Consider the following 17954-nt stretch of genomic DNA (forward strand, 5'->3'; position numbering starts at 1 on the left):
CCCGTGGTATTCCACTGCTCACTGCTGGCCACTCAGATAAAGACCAGTGAGGACATAACACGGCTACAGAGGGACATTGGTTGAAGTGGGGCAAAGATCTGCTGATGAGTACAACAGCAGAAAACATGTGTTATGGACTCAGTGAAAGTCCCTTTAAGATAGAGAGTGTGTGTGTATGTGTGTGTGGGGCGTGCTTACGTCAATAGAAGATAAAGGATGTAATGACGTTGTTGAAGAAGTAAGAAGAAGAAGAAGGAGAGAGAGAGAGAAGGGAGAGAGACACCAGCCTGCTTGTTTTCTCTATCGATGGATGAGAAACAATAACTGTGTTTGCCACTGAAATCCATGTATGGAAGTTGGAAGTAATCCGGTGGAGTTCACTTTGTTGCTGACCTGTAGAAGGAAACAGGTATTTGTGTGTGGACGACCACGGTTCGGATGCTTTTCGGGGTGAGGAAGTCACTACCGAGTAAACACTGAAGTGTCGTTTGGGTTCCATCGTGGAACATTTGGATTTCGTATGTACTCTCTCTATGTTTTTCTACATCTACATCTTATCTTCAGACAACGGTGGTTGTTGAAGAAGCCCTTGCTCATGTTTCACCTTATGGCTTGCGGAACTGAACTTTAAGAACCATTCAGGAACTGGGAGTTTTGGACTTTGTCACACACACACACACACGACGAGTTTAGTTTTGGGGTTAACGTTCAAGGTTTAACATTTTTGAATTCTAACATACTAACATTTTTACTTTTATTTTACGTATTATCATAAATAGTGATTAATAAAATAGTTTTTAACACTGAATCATGCTCAGTGTGTTTCTTTTGTTGCTGGTTTGTGACACATGGAATATGTCTGTAAGAACATATGAAAATAGCAGGAGTAGGCCACTCGGCCCCTCAAGCCTACCCCACCATTCAATATGATCATGGCTGATCAATGCCAGCCTCAACTCCTCTCCTGTGCCAGTTTCCCATAACCCTCAGGCCCCTGATCTCCCATCTACTTTTGCAATGATCCAATTTCCACAACCCCTGGGGTGGAGAATTCTGCAGATTCTCCATCCTCCACATCTTGGGCACAAAATGTGAAACGGTTACTCAAATGGTGAGAGAGTACAGAGCTCCGATATTCCAAGGGAACTGGGGACCCTGGTGCAGGATTCACAAAAGGCTAGCATGCAGGTACAGCAAGTAGTTAGGACAGTTACTGTTCATTGCGAAGTGATGTTCACCGATGTAGGTCATCGGTGAGACCACCAATGGAGTTTTGGTCTCCTTGTGAATGCATCGAAGCATTTTGGAGAAGATATATTAGTCTAATAGCTGGGATGGGTAGGTTGTATCGTGCAGAAAGGTTGGACCAGTGAAACGTACCCACGTGTTTAGAAGGATAAGGGGAGGTGAAACATGTGAGATCCTGAGTGGTCCTACAGAAGGGGTGTGGAGAGGATGGTTCTTCTTGTGGGAGAACGCAGAATGAGGGGTTGCTGTTTAAGGATGAGAGGTCGCCCACTTAACACAGAGATGAGGAAAATCTTCCCACTCAGTCACAAGGCTTTGGAATTCTCTCCCTCAAAGGACAGTGAATACTTTGAAGGCAGAGATGGAGAGGTAGTTGATAAGCAAGGAGGTGAAAGGTTATTGCAGACAGATGGAAATGTGAATTTGCGGTAACAATCAGATCTTAATAACTGGCAGAGCAGGCCCATGGGGATGTGGCCTATCCCTGCTCCTAAGTCAGTGTTGTGTTTGTATAACTGTAAGAAATTAATTCCTGCCCTCCCTACATCATTGGTACTGATGCACACCATGATTCACAAGGAAGGCGCACCAGCGTCTACTTTCTGAGGAGGTTCAAGCATGACACCGAACACTCTAACAGACTTCTACAGATGTACCGTTGAAAGTATCCTGTCTGGTTGCATCATGGTCTGGTACAGTAATTTGAATGCGCAGGAATGTAAGAAGCTGCAGAGAGTAGTGGACTCTGCGCAATACATCACAGGTACATCCCTCCCCACCACTGGTAGTATCTACAAGAAGGCAACATCCATCATCAAAGATCCCCACCATCCGGGCCATGCCATCTTCTCACAGCTACCATCGGGCAGGAGGTACAGAAGCCTGATGTCCCACACCACCAGGTTCAAGAACAGCTGTTTCCCTTCAACTATTCAATTCTTGAACCAACCAGTACAATCCTAATCACTACCTCAGTATAACAACACTATGACCACTTTGCACTACAATGGATCTTGTTTTTTTGTTCTAATTGTGTTCTTTCTTGTATAATTTTTTATAATTTACTTTATGTTTTTCTTGTGAATGCTGCTTATCTGATGCTCTGTGCCTGTGATGCTGTTGCAAGTAAGTTTTTCATTGCACCTGTGCACACATGGACTTGTGGATATGACAATAAACTTGACTTTGACTTCCAGCTCACCACAGAACATTCTGCACCCATGGAGCATAGAGCAATACAGCACGGACACAGGCCCTTCGGCCCAAGCAGTCCATGCCAACCACGGTGCCCACCCAGCTGGTCCCAATTACCTGCATTTAGCCCATATCCCTCCAAGCCCCGTCCCTCCATGTCCCTATCCAAGTGCTTCTGAAATGATGCTGTTGTACCTGCCTCACCCACTTCCTCTGGCAGCTCGTTCCATACACTCACCACCCTCTGCGTGAAAAAGTTGCCCCTCAGGTCCCTTTTAAATCTTTCCCCCCTCACCCTAAATCTATGCCCCCCAGTTTTGGACTCCCCTGCCCTGGGGAAATGATCAGAATCAGAACCAGGTTTACTGTCACTGACATATGTCATCAAATTTGTTCTTTTGCGGCAGCAGTAGCAGTAGTTACCATCCTGTCACCATCCACCTTATCTCTGCCTCTCAGAATTTTAAACACTTCTATAAGGTCGCCCCTCATTCTCCTACATTCCAAGGAATAAAGACCCAGCCTGGCCAACCTCTCCCTATAACTCAGGCCCTCGATTCCTGGCAACATCCTCATAAATCTCCTCTGCACTCTTTCCAGTTTAACCACATCTTTCCTATAACAGGGTGACCAAAACTGCACACAGTGCTCCAAGTGCAGCCTCACCAACGATGTATACAACAGCAACATCATGCCCCAACTCCTGTACTCACTGCCCTGACTGATGAAGGCCAGTGTGTCACCACCGTCTACCTGTGCAGCGATGTCTTTTACCCCAACATCACTGAGGCAACACTCCATCAGTGCTGACATTGGTGCTCACAGAAAAGCCTGGCGGTCCTCTGACTGCAGACTGCCTTGTGACAACCGCATTCTACCATCCACGTCACCCTCGATGAAGATGTTGGTCCTCCTTCCCCTCTCCCCTGCCCAGAGTTGTCAGCGTTGCCTGATGTCTAGCCCTGTTAAACACCAGGAGCACAGACAACGCTCTCCAGTGCCCACCAATCCCATTCCCCTCCCCAGTCACCCTCCCATCTGTCCTTCAAAACCTGAACCAACTCAGAGCTGAGTCTCTGACCTCACAGCCTGTCACCAAAAGCTCGTTGTCCATCTCCCAAACACTGACCAACCCACCTTCTGAAACCCTCACCCATACCTGTATCAGCCCCAGGGCCCCTCTGCAAACAGAGGCCCCTCCTGAACTCCCCATCTCACCTCACAGCCCCTCCCCATCTCACAACCCCTCTCCATCCCATCTCAACACCCATCCCCCTCTCACCCCCCGCCCCCATCCCATCTCACCCTCGCCATCCCATATCACATCCCTCCCGTCCCATCTCACCCCCCTCCCTGTCCCCTCACTCCCTGCCCCTCCCGTCCCATCTCACCCCCCTCCCCCTCACACCCCTCCCCTGTCCCATCTCACACAGCCCTTTCACCCGCTGCCTCCAGGCGAAGCGAAGCCTCGTTTTTAACATACCCACCGTTGCTTCCACCCCCCACGGTCACTGTCAGCTGTGCCCTGACCCAGACCCTCCACCCATCCCAGTTTTCTGCCCCCTGCAGATGGCCCAGGCTTCAGGGCAGTAGCAAACACCAGCCGGTTTATCAGACTCACCTGTCCGGTGATGCCAAGCCTCCTCTCCCTGCCGGAGTGGACATCACCCAGGAGGTTCTGTGACTGTTTGGAGTCAGTGTAGAACATGCTGTCGAGCTCCTCCCTGGCCAGTCCATACAAAGCCCTGCGCGGGTCGATCCCACTGTACCCCAGCCCCCGCCGGTCATCCTTCGCTGTGAAGTCCATCGGCGTCACATCCTTTGGTGCAAAGGTAACGTCTTCGGGCAGATACTCCTCGTCTCGCTCCTCCTGCAGGGACACAGTCCGCACTTGGTCAAATCACGCTGCCTCCTTAACGTGTGACAATTACCTGACTGGAAAAAGCAAGACTTAGAACATGGAACGGTACAGCAACACCCCCACCAACCCCCCCCCCCCCCCCCGCACCCTGTCCCATCTCACCCCCCATCCCAGTCCTGTCTCACCCCCTCCCCATCCCACCTCACCCCCTCCCAATCTCACTCCCCCCTCCCCACCCCACCTCACTCCCTCCTAATCTCACTCCCCCCTCCCCATCCCATCTCACCCCCCATCCCAGTCCTGTCTCACCCCCTCCCCATCCCACCTCACTCCCTCCCAATCTCACTCCCCCCTCCCCACCCCACCTCACTCCCTCCTAATCTCACTCCCCCCTCCCCATCCCATCTCACCCCCCATCCCAGTCCTGTCTCACCCCCTCCCCATCCCACCTCACCCCCTCCCAATCTCACTCCCCCCTCCCCACCCCACCTCACTCCCTCCTAATCTCACTCCCCCCTCCCCATCCCATCTCACCCCCCATCCCAGTCCTGTCTCACCCCCTCCCCATCCCACCTCACCCCCTCCCAATCTCACTCTCCCCTCCCCACCCCACCTCACTCCCTCCTAATCTCACTCCCCCCTCCCCATCCCATCTCACCACCCCCCCATCTCACCTCATCCCCTCTCCCCCTCCAACCTCACCCCCTCCTAATCCACTCCCCCCTCCCCCCCATCTCACCCTGCCTGTCCCTCAGCAACTTGTGGAGGAAGAGAGTTCCCGATTCCCACTGCCCTCTGTGTGAGCAAGTGTCTCCCACGTCACCCTGGAATGGTCGGGCTTTGACTTTAGGGTTCTTCTCCCTTGTTTTGTAACTCCCCCCACCCGCAGAGGAACACCACACCACAAGAGGCGATCTCTGTCTATATACCTTATTAAATCTTATTTTTTTAAAAAGTTATATCAACTTTTAATCTGCTAAAATTGAGGGAATACGTCCAGTCTGTGCACCCACACCTAATGAAGTAGCCCTTCTAGATGCAGTAGCTTTCTGGTGAATCTGTACTCCAGTAACTCCACCTGCGGTGTGGTCCCAAGGTCAACAGTTACTTCTACACAAGGGCACAACCTTCCCTTGTATTCCCCCTGCCTGAGGTGAAGCCCAACACTGCATCAGTGTCCGCTGTTTTTTTTGCACCTTTCTACCAGCTTTAAATCATTCTGCATCTGAGCCCCGAATCCCTCTGCTCCCCCACAGTTGGGACACCTCTGGAATATCTTTCCTAGGTCCAAGATGGGTAAGAACACAAGAAATATCAGGAGTGGGCTACATGGCTGTCAAACCTACTCCACCATTCAACAGGGTCACTGCCAACCTAGCTCGGCGCCAATGCCTGCCCTACACCACATCCCCTTCTCCCCCATACTGAAATCCACCCACCTTGGCTCTGAATGAAATGAATGACTGAGCCTCCACTGTCCTTCAGGGATAGGTGAATTTCCAAAGATTCATAGAAACATAGAAAAACTACAGCACAATTCAGGCCCTTCGGCCCACAAAGCTGTGCCGAACATGTCCCTACCCTAGGAATTACTAGGCTTACCCATAACCCTCTTATTTTATTCAACTCCATGTACCTATCTAACAGTCCCTTGAAAGAACCTATCGTATCAGCCTCCACCACCGTTGCCGGCAGCGCATTCCACGCACTCACCACTCACTGAGTAAAAAACTTACCCCTGACATCTCCTCTATACCTACTCCCCAACACCTTAAACCTATGTCCTCTTGTGGCCATCATTTCAGCCCTGGGGAAAAGCCTCTGACTATCTACCCAATCAATACCTCTCATCATCTTATACACCTCTATCAGGTCCCCCCTTATCCTCCATCTCTCCAAGGAGAAAAGGGCAAGTTCCCTTAGCCCACTTTCATAAGGCATGCTCCGCATTCAAGGCAGCATCCTTGTAAATCTCCTCTGTACCCTCTCTATGGCTTCCACATCTTTCCTGTAGCGAGGCGACCAGAACTGAGCACAATACTCCAAGTGGGGTCTGATCAGGGACCTATAATCGCTGCAACAATACCTCTCGGCTCCTAAATTCAATTCCCCAACTGATGAAGGACAATACACCATATGCCTTCTTAACCAAAGAGTCAACCTGCACAGCCGCTTTGAGCGTCCTATGGACTCGGACCCCAAGATCCCTCTGATCCTCCACACTGCCAAGAGTCCTACCATTAAGACTATATTCCGCCAACATACTTGACCTACCAAAATTAACCACTTCATACTTATCTGGGTTGAACTGCATCTGCCACTTCTCAGCCCAACTCTGCATCCTACCTATGTCCCTCTGTAACCTCTGACAGCCCTCCAAACTATCCACAACACCCCCAACCTTTGTGTCATCCGCAAACTTACTAACCCACCCATCCACTTCCTCATCCAGGTCGTTTATAAAAATCACAAAAAGGGTCCCAGTACAGACCCCTGAGGTACACCACTGGTCACCGACCTCCCTGCAGAATATGACCCTTCAACAACCACTCTTTGCCTTCTGTGGGCCAGCCAGTTCTGGATCCACACTGCAATGTCCCCTTGGATCCCATGTCTCCTCACCTTCTCCATGAGCCTTGCATGGGGTACCTTATCAAATGCCCTGCTGAAATCCATATACACTACATCTACTGCTCTCCCTTCATCGATGTGCTTAGTCACATCCTCAAAAAATTCAATCAGGCTCGTAAGGCAGGACCTGCCCTTGACAAAGCCATGCTGACTATTCCTAATCATATTATACCTCTCCAAATGTTCATAAATCCTGCCTCTCAGGATCTTCTCCATCAGCTTACCAACCACTGAGGTAAGACTCACTGGTCTATAATTTCCTGGGCTATCCCTACTCCCCTTCTTGAATAAGGGAACAACATCCGCAACCCTCCAATCTTCCGGAACCTCTCTCATCTCCATTGACGACGCAAAGATCGCAATTTTATATGAAGAAATTTCCTCTTGTTTTAGTCTTAAACATCCTACCTCTCATTTTGAGATTGTGACCCCTTAAAGTTGTACAGCACAGAGACAGGCCCTTTGGCCCACCACATCCATGCTGGCTACATTCTTCTACCCACCTACACTAATCCCATTTGCCCACATTTGGACAGTATCCCTCTACGTTTTGCCTATCTGAGTGTCTGTCTAAATGTGACTGCATTGGATCCCACCACCTCCCCAGGCAGCACGTTCCAGATATCAACCCCTGTCTGTGTAAAAACTTTCCCTTCAGATCCCCTTTAAAATTCCTTCCTCTCATCTTAAGCCTAAGCCTAATTGTTTTTGATCCCCCTACAAAGATTTTGGCTATCTACCCTATCTATGCTTCTCACAATCTCATATACCTCAATCAGGTCACCCCTTAGCCTCCTTCACTCCAGGGAAAACAGCCCCAGCCTATCCAGTCTCTCCTCATAACTAAAGTCCTTAGTTCTAGTCACCTCAGCCAAGGGAAACAGCTTTCCTTCATCTACACTGCCAAGCCCTCCAAGGAATTTGGTCATTCACTGAGATCATCTGAGCTCCAGAGAGGAGAGGCCCAGCTTGGTCCACCTCTCCTCACTCAACAGACCCAGCATCCCAGGAACTGTTCAATCTTCACTGAGCTGACATGGAAAAGTATTTGCATGCAAGGAGGCAATAATCATACTCAAAACTCCAGATCTGCTCTCACCAGGCTCTGCATAATCACGGTAAGACATCTTTACTCCTGCATTTAAATCCTCTTGCAATATAGGCCAACATACTGTAACATTACATTTGGTTCCCTGAGCCAAAGCGTTAGGATATATCAGTTGAATGTACTCACTGCTGTACCCCATTAGTCACAGCTTGCAACCCGAGAGGTGTGTGAGGAGTTGTTCTTTTATTCATATTCCGCTTGGGTAGCCCACACCCCAATGGAATGAACACTGAATTTTCCAATTCCAGGTAATCCACAGCCCCAGTGTTCCTTTCCCACTCCGACCAGTCAGCCTAGATTGTTCACCTGTTCTATTCCTCCCCCCACCCCCATTACCTAGATTCGTTACCCTCCCCTTCAAGGTCCCACCTGCCTATCAACCACACACATATCCATCTAGGTTTCTTCTCCCTTAACTATCCCTTTCTCTACCCTGCCCCATCTGGTTCTATCTGCCCATCATTCCTCCATTATCCGGTTTCACGTCACCTTCCAGTCTCTGTCTCTATCTCCAACCACCCCCCAGCCTGGCTCCATCTGCCCAATACTTTTTCCCTCATCTACATTCACCTATCACCCCACCAGACTGTCTCAAAACCCCCCTCTCCTCTCCTGGATCCAATCTATCCATCATCACCCACCTCACCTGGTTCCACCTATCACCCACCAGCCCGTCTCACCTCTATCTCCCCCTCCACTCTCAGTCCTGATGCAGAGTCTCGACCTGAAACGTCGACCATCCCCCTGCCTCCTCAGATGTTGCCTGACCCAGTGAGTTCCTCCAGCAGTTTATTTTTTGCTCTACTGTATAGATCTTCAAAGTATTCCAAAAGATGAGTCAAATATTATTTTCTTTTTATAAATCTAAGTTAACTTGTTAAATTATATTATTGGAGGCAGGTCATGAGCACAGAACAAGGCTCTTCGGCCCAATCCATCCATGCAAAGTTGTCTCTTCAGCCGGTCCCATTTCCCCATGTTTGGCCCATGTCCCTCTAAACCTTTCCTATGCACGTACCATTACAAAAGCGTTTAAACTTTCTAATTCTACCTGCCTCAAACCTCTTCCTCTGGCAGTTCCACATACCCACCACCCTCTGTGTGGAAGAAGTTACCCCGCAGATCCCCTTTAAATCCTTCCTCTTTCACAGTACCCCTAGGTCTAGTTTTTGACTCCCCTACCCTGGGAAACATTGTTGTTCTGTTCTTACATTCTTTATCACAGATTCCAGCATTTTCCCCACCACTGACATTAAGCCAACAGCTCCCTGTTTTCTCTCTCCCTCGTTCCATAAACAGTGGGTTCACATTTGCTGCCCTCCAGTCCACAAGAACCATTGGAGAATCTGTAGAATGATGTATTCACTACCTCCATGACTGCACCTTTATCAGGTCTGGCGGATTTCTTAGCTTTGATGCACAAATCAGACGACCTTGCTTTTCTGCTCAATCACCAAGTTGACACCAATCAGTGAGGACAGGCAGCAACACTCCACCATGATTATCCTCAACACTGGTGCCCCACAAGGCTGTGTCCTCAGCCCCCTACTCTACTCCCTATACACTCATGACTGCGTGGCTAGATTCTGCTCTAACTCCATCTACAAGTTTGCAGATGATACCACCGTTGTAGGCCATATCTCAAATAATGTTGAGTCAGAGTACAGGAAGGAGATAAAGAGCCTAGTGACATGGTGCCATGACAACAACCTTAATGTCAGCAAAACAAAAGAGCTGGTCAGTGACTTCAGGAAGAAGGGTGGAGTACATGCCTCTGTATGCATCATCGGTGCTGAGGTGGAGGTGGTTGAGAGCTTCAAGTTCCTAGGTAAAAACATCACCAACAGCCCGTCCTGGCCCAGCCACATAGACACTATGGCCAAGAAAGCTCACCAGTGCCTCTACTTCTCTACTTCCTCAGAGGGCTAAGGAAATTCAGCATGTCCACGTTGACCCTCGAAATTTTTATCAATACACCATAGAAAGCATCGTATCTGGATGCATCACGGCTTGGTACGGCAACTACTCTGCCCAGGACTGCAAGAAGCTGCAGAGAGTTGTGGACACAGTTCAACACATCACAGAAACTAGCCTCCCGTCCATGAAGTCTACACTTCTCACTGCCTCGGTAAAGCAACCAACTGGGCAGGCATGGTAGTGTAGCGGTTAGCATGACGTATTACAGCACCAGCGACCCGGGTTCAATTCCGGCCACTGTCTGTAAGGAGTTTGTACGTTCTCCCTGTGTCTGCGTGGGTTTCCTTCGGGTGCTCCGGTTCCCTCCCACATTCCAAAGACGTACGGGTTAGGAAGTTGTGGGCATGCTATGTTGGCGCTGGAAGTGTGGCGACACTTGTGGGCTGCCCCCAGAACACTCTACGCAAAAGATGCATTTCACTGTGTGTTTCGATGTACATGTGACTAATAAAGATATCTTATCTAATTAAAGACCCAACCCACCCTGGACATTCTCTCTTCTCCCCTCTCCCATCAGGCAGACGATACAAAAGCTTGAAATCACATACCGCCAGGCTCAAGGGCAGCTTCTATCCCACTGCTATAAGGCTCTTGAATGGACCTCTTGTATGTTAAAGATGAACTCTTGACCTCACAATCTACCTTGTCATGGTGTTGCACCTTATTGCCTGCCTGCACTGCACTTTCTCTGTAACTGTAACACTTTATTCTGCATTCTGATATTGTTTTACCTTTGTACTACCTCAAAATACTTGTTTTGAAATGATCTATATGAATGACTTGCAAAACAAAGTTTTTCGCAATAACTTGGTTGATTATTGTCACATGTACTGAGGTACAGTGAAAAACTTTGTTTTGCAGGCCATCCACACAGATCATTGCATATAACAGGATTGAGGCAGTACAAGGGAAAACAATAACAGAATGCAGAATAAAGTGTTACAGTTACAGAGAAAGTGCAGTGCAGGCAGACAATAAGGTGCAAGGGCCATGACGAGTTAGATGGTGAGGTCAAGAGTCCATCTTATTGTACTAGGGGACCGTTCAGTAGTTTTATAACAGCAGGATAGAAACTGTTTCTCTGTACATGTGACAATAATAAACCAATTCCACATACCACAACTGCCATCCAACTACTCATGGCGATTCAGGAAGCTGAAATGACGTGGGCACGAGAGTGGAGACTCCGCAACATACCTGTGATTGTTGCCAGCCTTCATCGGGCAGGGAACAGCCGTACACCTTCACACCGGTACCTGTGGAGCAGTTGGTGAGAATGAGTCCGTTGTACCTTCTCATCCCTCTCAAGGTGCTTGACTGTTCAGATCCCCAGAGAGTTCAGGCAAACACTGAGTGATGTGTGACCAGGGGCCCAGTGTGATCCCTGCTCTGTACTGTGTGTGTCTCAGCCCAACACATGCTCAGGGACAGACCTGTGCTGGGGTACAAGAACTGCCACTCAGATCAATGTTTATTTAAAGGTGGGTTCTGTTGAACCTAACCTAACCTAACCTGTGGGGATCCCTCCCACACCACTCTGCAGACTGCAACCAAGGGCACATCCTCTGCTCTGATAAACCCCATTAAACACAATGCAGCTACTACTCCCAGCTGCCTGCCCACACCACTGTGACGTAATGGGGACCACCCCACCCAACAGCACCGTGGGACAGCCTTTGAGCTGGTTGTGGCTCACCTCAAGGCCAGGCCCTGCCCTCAGCCCACACCTGAAAATTTACTTGTGTTCATTCTGTAAACAGACACCCAAGCCTGCACTGCTCTCTAACCAGGACCTGACCAACAATCTGCAGAGATTCACTGCCATTTCTCTAGTTTGCACCCCTCTCCTCATAAATGGACCCTCTGTGACGTTAAACCCAGCTCCCGTCTCCCTCGCTCGGGTAAATGTGAAAGATCTCAAGGCATTTTTGTGAAGGGGTGAATGGGAGATGTTCCTGGTGTCCTGGGGAATTCACAGTTATCCCACATTCAACAACACAGAGAGATCACCTGGTCACTGTCGCTCTGCTGTTAATGGGAGCTTGCTGTGCACACCTTGGTTGCCACATTTCCCACCTTAAACAGTGACTACAAAAATGACATCACTAGTTGGGAGAGAAACTGCGTGATACAAGGCTGTCCTTCTCTATCGCACTGGTTTAAACCCTGCTCTCTCACCAACAATGTGCTTGACATGTGGCTTCAGGTAGAGGGCACCTGCTTGGATCACCTTCCCACATTAAGGCCAAGTGCTGCAAGAGTGGCACAGCAAGGTAACAGAGGTCCTTCAGTCCACTGACTGCATGCTGACCTTCAACAACCCATTTACACTAACCCTACATTAATCCCACATTTCCATCTACTCCCCCCAGATTCTACCACTCACCTACATATTGGGGGCAATTTACAGCAGCCAGTTAACCCACCAACCCCACACCCTTGGCAAGTGAGAGGAAATCGGAGCACCCGGGGAAGCCCATGCAGTCACAGGGAGATGAACATGCTAACTCCCCACAGACAGCACCAGAGGTCAGGATTGAACCCAGGTCTCTGGAGCTGCGAGGTAGCGGCTCTACCAGCTGTAGCCTAGCTTCTGAAAGGACCCATCACTGACTGGTCCAGCACTGGAGAGGATCCAGCGATTACCATCCTGCTTTTCAGTCCCGTTCCCAAGTCCATGATCGTCCATTCGAAGGTCTCAGACACTCCCATGTGCTGGCTGCAGATCAACAGGCAGCACTCCGAGCACAGACTCCAGCAATAAACTCTAGGCTGACATCCCGGTGCTGAGGGAGGGCCACACAGTCATATGGTGCTCTGCCCTCTCAGGTGTACAGTATTTGAAATCCTTGTAGCACAACTTCATAACAAAGGAGAACTCTGCCCATGTGCTGTGCCCAATAATTATCCCTCAGCCAGCGTCACGGGAACAGATCATCCAATCAGTGGCACAAATTAGATGCCGCATTTTCAAAATAATTTCATCACCTTCAGGACATCCCAATCTCTGGCAGGTGCTACAGAAATACTATTTCTTTCTTACAGCCAACGGGTTTGGAACCCAAACCAGCCACAAGGGACACCGGGATGGTCCTCACCGGTTTGCTGCCTTTGAGCTTTTCTCTTCACACGTGGTCCCACACCTTGACCTTCCTTCCAGCCCATTTTCCGCAGCAACTGCACTCCGATTGTTATCCTGGATGCAATGTTTAGACACGTTAATTTATACCTTTGGATTAACAAAGCTGGTTGACAAGTTAACCAGGTCACGTCAGTGGGATGCAGTGAGGTCAGCAAGACTAAACAATAGGTTGGCAGCCCAGTGGATCCTGAACGGACCCCAGGAAAGGAGCATGTCCCTCCCCATCATTCCCATCCTGTGCCCAGGAACAGCACCAGGAAAAACCCAGGCTTCAATACATACTGACAGGTTCCCCTTCAGGGAGTGCCCGAGCACGGGGACCACCCTGTGGAAGACACCATGGGCACGATTCCTGCTCCTCGTCATGGGCTCAAGGCCGGAGTGACTTCAGCAATGACCTCTCCACAACAGCCGAGCTCCTCCCTGTCGGACTGCTCAGCATCCAGACGGAATGTGTTCAATGCCTGTGGCCATTAGGGTGGGAAATGCCTCAGTCCCCTCTCCCTCAGTGTGGCTGGGATGTCCCCAGGTCAGTCCTCCACCCCAACCACCCATAGTACTGGGGCTGGGGAAGGGGAAGGTCAGCTGGGAACCTTCTCCTGATGGCTGCCCACTGACCCTGGGTTGAGGAGGGGAATTCCTCCTCCTCATTACGTCCAGAGTGGACGAGTGAAGGTGTGAGGAGCTGCCCACCACCCAAGCACAGACAGGTCAGAGGTGGCTGCTCTGTGACACTCACCAAAGCCTTGCTCACATCCAAAGGACAGTAGGGAGGGGGCTGGAACCCTCCCCACCTGCCTGGATGTGGGCAGCTGAGAATAATTACCACCCCCACCCAACCCTGCCCCCTAAAGCTCCTCTCACTTTGCGGGAGTGATCAAGTCATCCAGGATGGTGGCCCCAGGAATCGGACCCGTCACACTCGCCAGCGCCCGCGACTTCTCCTGCAGCTTGTCCGTCGCCTTGGAGGCAAAGTCTCCCGTTGTCACGATTTCCTTGGGTGCGATTCCGTGCTCCTCGAGATCCTTCAAAGTACTCAGAATCACCCAGTGTCTGTGAGACCCCTCACCTGCGGCAGTTCTGACAGCCGTCCACAAACTCCCACAGTCCTGCTGCTCCCCGACCCCTCCCCTCTCCCCCCCACCCCCCTTCCTCCCCGCTCCGTCACCCCTCCCTCCTCCCTCACCCCTCCCCGCTCCCCTACCCTTCTCCCCCAACTCCACCTCTCTCACCTCCTCCTATCCCCCACTCCACCTCCCCCTCCCCTTGCTCCCACCTCCCCTTCCGTCCCGGTGAAGTTCCTGTTAAACCTGCGTCCACTGCTGCCTCGGACAGTGTGTGCTGAGCAGTAGCACTGCTCGGTTACTGACCCACCTGCCAGGGGACACAGGCTCTCCACTGATTCCAGCAGAATCCGACACAGGGGACAGTGGTGACCCTCTGTGCAGGGCCCCAGCAGCAGCCCTCAGTGCTGCCCTCCACACAGTCTGTGCCCTCAGCTCTGGTCAGAAGGGCGTTCCCCCACTCACCCTCCCTCCTCATCACGGGCACAGTGAGCACCAGCTCCCACCCCCAGACCCAGCCTCACAGATCTCCGTGACCACCTCCCCGTACCTCTTCGTCCATGAAGTGCTCAGGGCTGAACAGCTGCTTCTCCGCCTTTTTCTGCCGTGAAGACACGAAGGTTGAAGGTGTCCATCCTGGATACAATCACATGGTCAGCCTCGCATCCCACACGGTGGGGGTGCCACACAATCCCTCGTGCGCGGGTTAGGGTGACACACAGCCCGTGCGAGAGCCAGAGCGACATGCGGCTCTCCACACAGGCCGCGGTGATGCACAACCCACACACTAAAGTACACAGAAGGCTTCACGCGAGCAGAGTGCACGAGGCAGCCACCGCACTCTGCAGGGAGCTGACTGGTGCCTTGCTCCGGGAACAGTCTGTTGGGGAATCAGGGGTAAACTGGAAAACACCCGTCCTTGCAGTAAAGGCATGTGAGATTTGTCTGTGACCCGCCAGCATGAAGCACCATGAGGTTACTCATCCAGGCTCCCAAACCCAGCGGGTCAAGGTGCAGACCATCCTGACCCAGACATATATCGCCAGCCCTTCAGCGTCACTGGACCGGAATTCTGGAAATCCCACCCCAACACCCCCGGCAGCACCTTCACCACAAGGATTGCAGTGGTTCACAAAGGTAGCTCACCCCCATGTTCTTAGGGGTGCCAGAAACACCCACATCTTGAACAATGAATAATTAAAATAAACAAGGCCAGCTACCAGGTAGAAGAGGTGATGGCTGCTCTCAAGGCCTGCCCGTCTTGCATTTGGCTAAATTCATCCTCTCAGCCATTTTCACTCTCTGTCCTTGGGGAACATACCTTCAGAACGTCCTTACCTTCCTTTGACCCCACGGAGTTGAAATATCCTGCAGAGAATCCCCCAGTGAATGCACCATGAAAGCGCCTGTATCGTCCTTTTTCATCCTTCACAGTCTGGTCCTGCAGAGGAACTGGTTTCTTCAGAGAGGTCCCCTTATCTAAAAAAGGATACAGTAACATTGGTGACAGTCAGAAGGGGATACACCGGGCTAATTCCTGGGATGAGAGGGTTGTCCTGTCAAGAGAGGCTGGACAGTTGGGTCTGTATTCCTTCAGCTTGGAAGAACGAGGGGCGACCTTATTCAAACATACAAGATCCGGGGGAGGAGGGGGCAGAGGGGAGGAGGGGGCAGAGGGGGCAGAGGGGAGGAGGGGAGGGAGTCCATCCACGTGTGCCCCACTGACCATCACCCCCCCCCCAGGCCCCACTACCTTGAACCGCCCATTTAGCTCTCCTTCACCCCCTCACTCCATTCCCCCTCCCTCACCCCCTCCGTTACCCCCTCCCTCTGTTCCCCCTCATTCCCCCCTCCGTCACCCCTCACTCCATTCCCCCCACACTCCCCCTCACTCCATTCCCCCTCCCTCACCCCGCTCACTCCAAGGTTCACCCTTCACGTCCCTCCCCCTCCCCCTCACTCCATTCCCTCCCTCACCCCCTCACTGTTCCCCCACCTCACCCTTCCCCCTCACTCTGTTCCCCCCTCCCCCCTCTCTCTCCGTTCCCTCCCCCTCCTTCACCCCTTCCCCCTCCCCTCACCCTCCCCCTCCCCTCCCCCCACCCCCCTCCCCTCTCCCCCCCTCCCCTCCCCTCTCCCCCCCTCCCCTCCCCTCTCCCCCCTCCCCTCCCCCCTCCCCTCTCCCCCCTCCCCTCCCCTCTCCCCTCTCCCCCCCTCCCCTCCCCTCACCCCCCTCCCCTCTCCCCCCCTCCCCTCCCCCCCACCCCCCCTCCCCTCCCCTCTCCCCCCTCCCCCCCCCTCACCCCCCCTCCCCTCCCCTCACCCCCCTCCCCTCCCCTCCCCTCACCCCCCCTCCCCTCACCCCCCTCCCCTCCCCTCCCCTCACCCCCCCTCCCCTCCCCTCCCCTCACCCCCCTCCCCTCCCCTCCCCTCACCCCCCCTCCCCTCCCCTCACCTCACCCCCCCTCCCCTCACCCCCCTCCCCTCCCCCACACCCCCTCACCCCCCTCCCCTCACCCCCTCACCCCCTCCCTCACCCCCCCTCCCCCTCACCCCACTCCCCTCCCCTCACCCCACCCCCCTCCCCTCACCCCTCACCCCTCCCCCACCCCCCCTCCCCTCCCCTCACCCCCCTCCCCTCCCCTCACCTCACCCCCCCTCCCCTCCCCTCACCCTCACCCCCCCTCCCCTCCCCTCCCCTCCCCTCCCCACTCACCCCCCTCCCCTCCCCTCCCCACTCACCCCCTCCCCTCACCCCCTCCCCTCACCCTCCCCTCACCCCCTCCCCTCCCCTCCCGTCCCCTCACCATCCCCTCACCCCCTCCCCTCCCCTCACCCACCCACCTCACCCCCCTCCCCTCACCCCCCTCCCCTCCCCATCCCCTCCCCTCCCATCCCTCCCCTCACCCCCCCCTCCCCTCCCCTCCCCTCACCTCACCTCCCCTCCCCTCCCCCCTCACCTCACCTCACCCCCCTCCCCTCACCCCCTCCCCTCCCCACACCCCTCACCCCCCTCCCCTCCCCCACACCCCCTCACCCCCCTCCCCTCCCCTACACCCCCTCACCCCCTCCCCTCACCCCCTCCCCTCACCCTCCGCCGGTTCCAGCGCTGATCCGAAGGAGATGAAATCCTCCTCGTCCTCCTCGGCCGCCGCCATCTTCTCACATCCGGGTCACCAGGCGCCGTCTGACGTGGGGACGGAGACCGATCGGCCCCTCGCTGCCCTGCTGGCCGATCCCACAGGATATGACCCCCTCCCCCTCCCCCTCCGCGCCCTCCCTCTCCCCTCCATCAGGTTCCCGCCTCTCGCACGGACGGTCTTCGCGCAGCGATGCCCCCCCCCGGTACCTCCCCCCCCACCGGTACCTCACCCCCCGGTACCTCCCCCCCCCGGTACCTCCCCCCCCCCACCGGTACCTCACCCCCCCGGTACCTCAGCCCCCCCACCGGTACCTCACCCCCCCGGTACCTCCCCCCCCCCACCGGTACCTCACCCCCTGGTACCTCCCCCCCCCACCGGTACCTCACCCCACCGGTACCTCCCTCCCCCGCCCACCGGTACCTCCCCCCCCCCACCGGTACCTCACCACCCGGTACCTCACCCCCCGGTACCTCCCCCCCCCCACCGGTACCTCACCCCACCGGTACCTCCCTCCCCCCCCCACCGGTACCTCACCCCCCGGTACCTCACCCCCCCGGTACCTCAGCCCCCCCACCGGTACCTCACC

At 53.4% G+C, this 17954-nt stretch overlaps 1 protein-coding gene across 3 annotated transcripts in view; it reads right to left on the reverse strand.

Moving 5' to 3' along the window:
* The window catches only part of gpatch1 (G patch domain containing 1), a 39014-nt gene extending 21502 nt beyond the window's left edge, over nucleotides 1-17512 (reverse strand). For 2 of the 3 annotated variants that reach the window (XM_052028068.1, XM_052028066.1), the window contains exons 1-7: nucleotides 17317-17511; nucleotides 15564-15704; nucleotides 14776-14861; nucleotides 14026-14186; nucleotides 13118-13215; nucleotides 11217-11275; nucleotides 4064-4312 (exon numbers count right to left, since the gene is read on the reverse strand). In XM_052028068.1, the coding sequence (XP_051884028.1) occupies nucleotides 4064-4312; nucleotides 11217-11275; nucleotides 13118-13215; nucleotides 14026-14186; nucleotides 14776-14861; nucleotides 15564-15704; nucleotides 17317-17383 (861 nt within the window). In that variant the 5' untranslated portion in view covers nucleotides 17384-17511. Of the gene's footprint in view, nucleotides 1-4063; nucleotides 4313-11216; nucleotides 11276-13117; nucleotides 13216-14025; nucleotides 14187-14775; nucleotides 14862-15563; nucleotides 15705-17316 lie in introns of all 3 variants that reach the window. The other variant, XM_052028067.1, reaches the window with a different exon arrangement.
* Nucleotides 17513-17954: the final 442 nt, after the last annotated feature.

The sequence above is a fragment of the Pristis pectinata genome, chromosome 13 (genome assembly GCF_009764475.1).
Source record: "Pristis pectinata isolate sPriPec2 chromosome 13, sPriPec2.1.pri, whole genome shotgun sequence".
NCBI lineage: Eukaryota > Metazoa > Chordata > Chondrichthyes > Rhinopristiformes > Pristidae > Pristis > Pristis pectinata.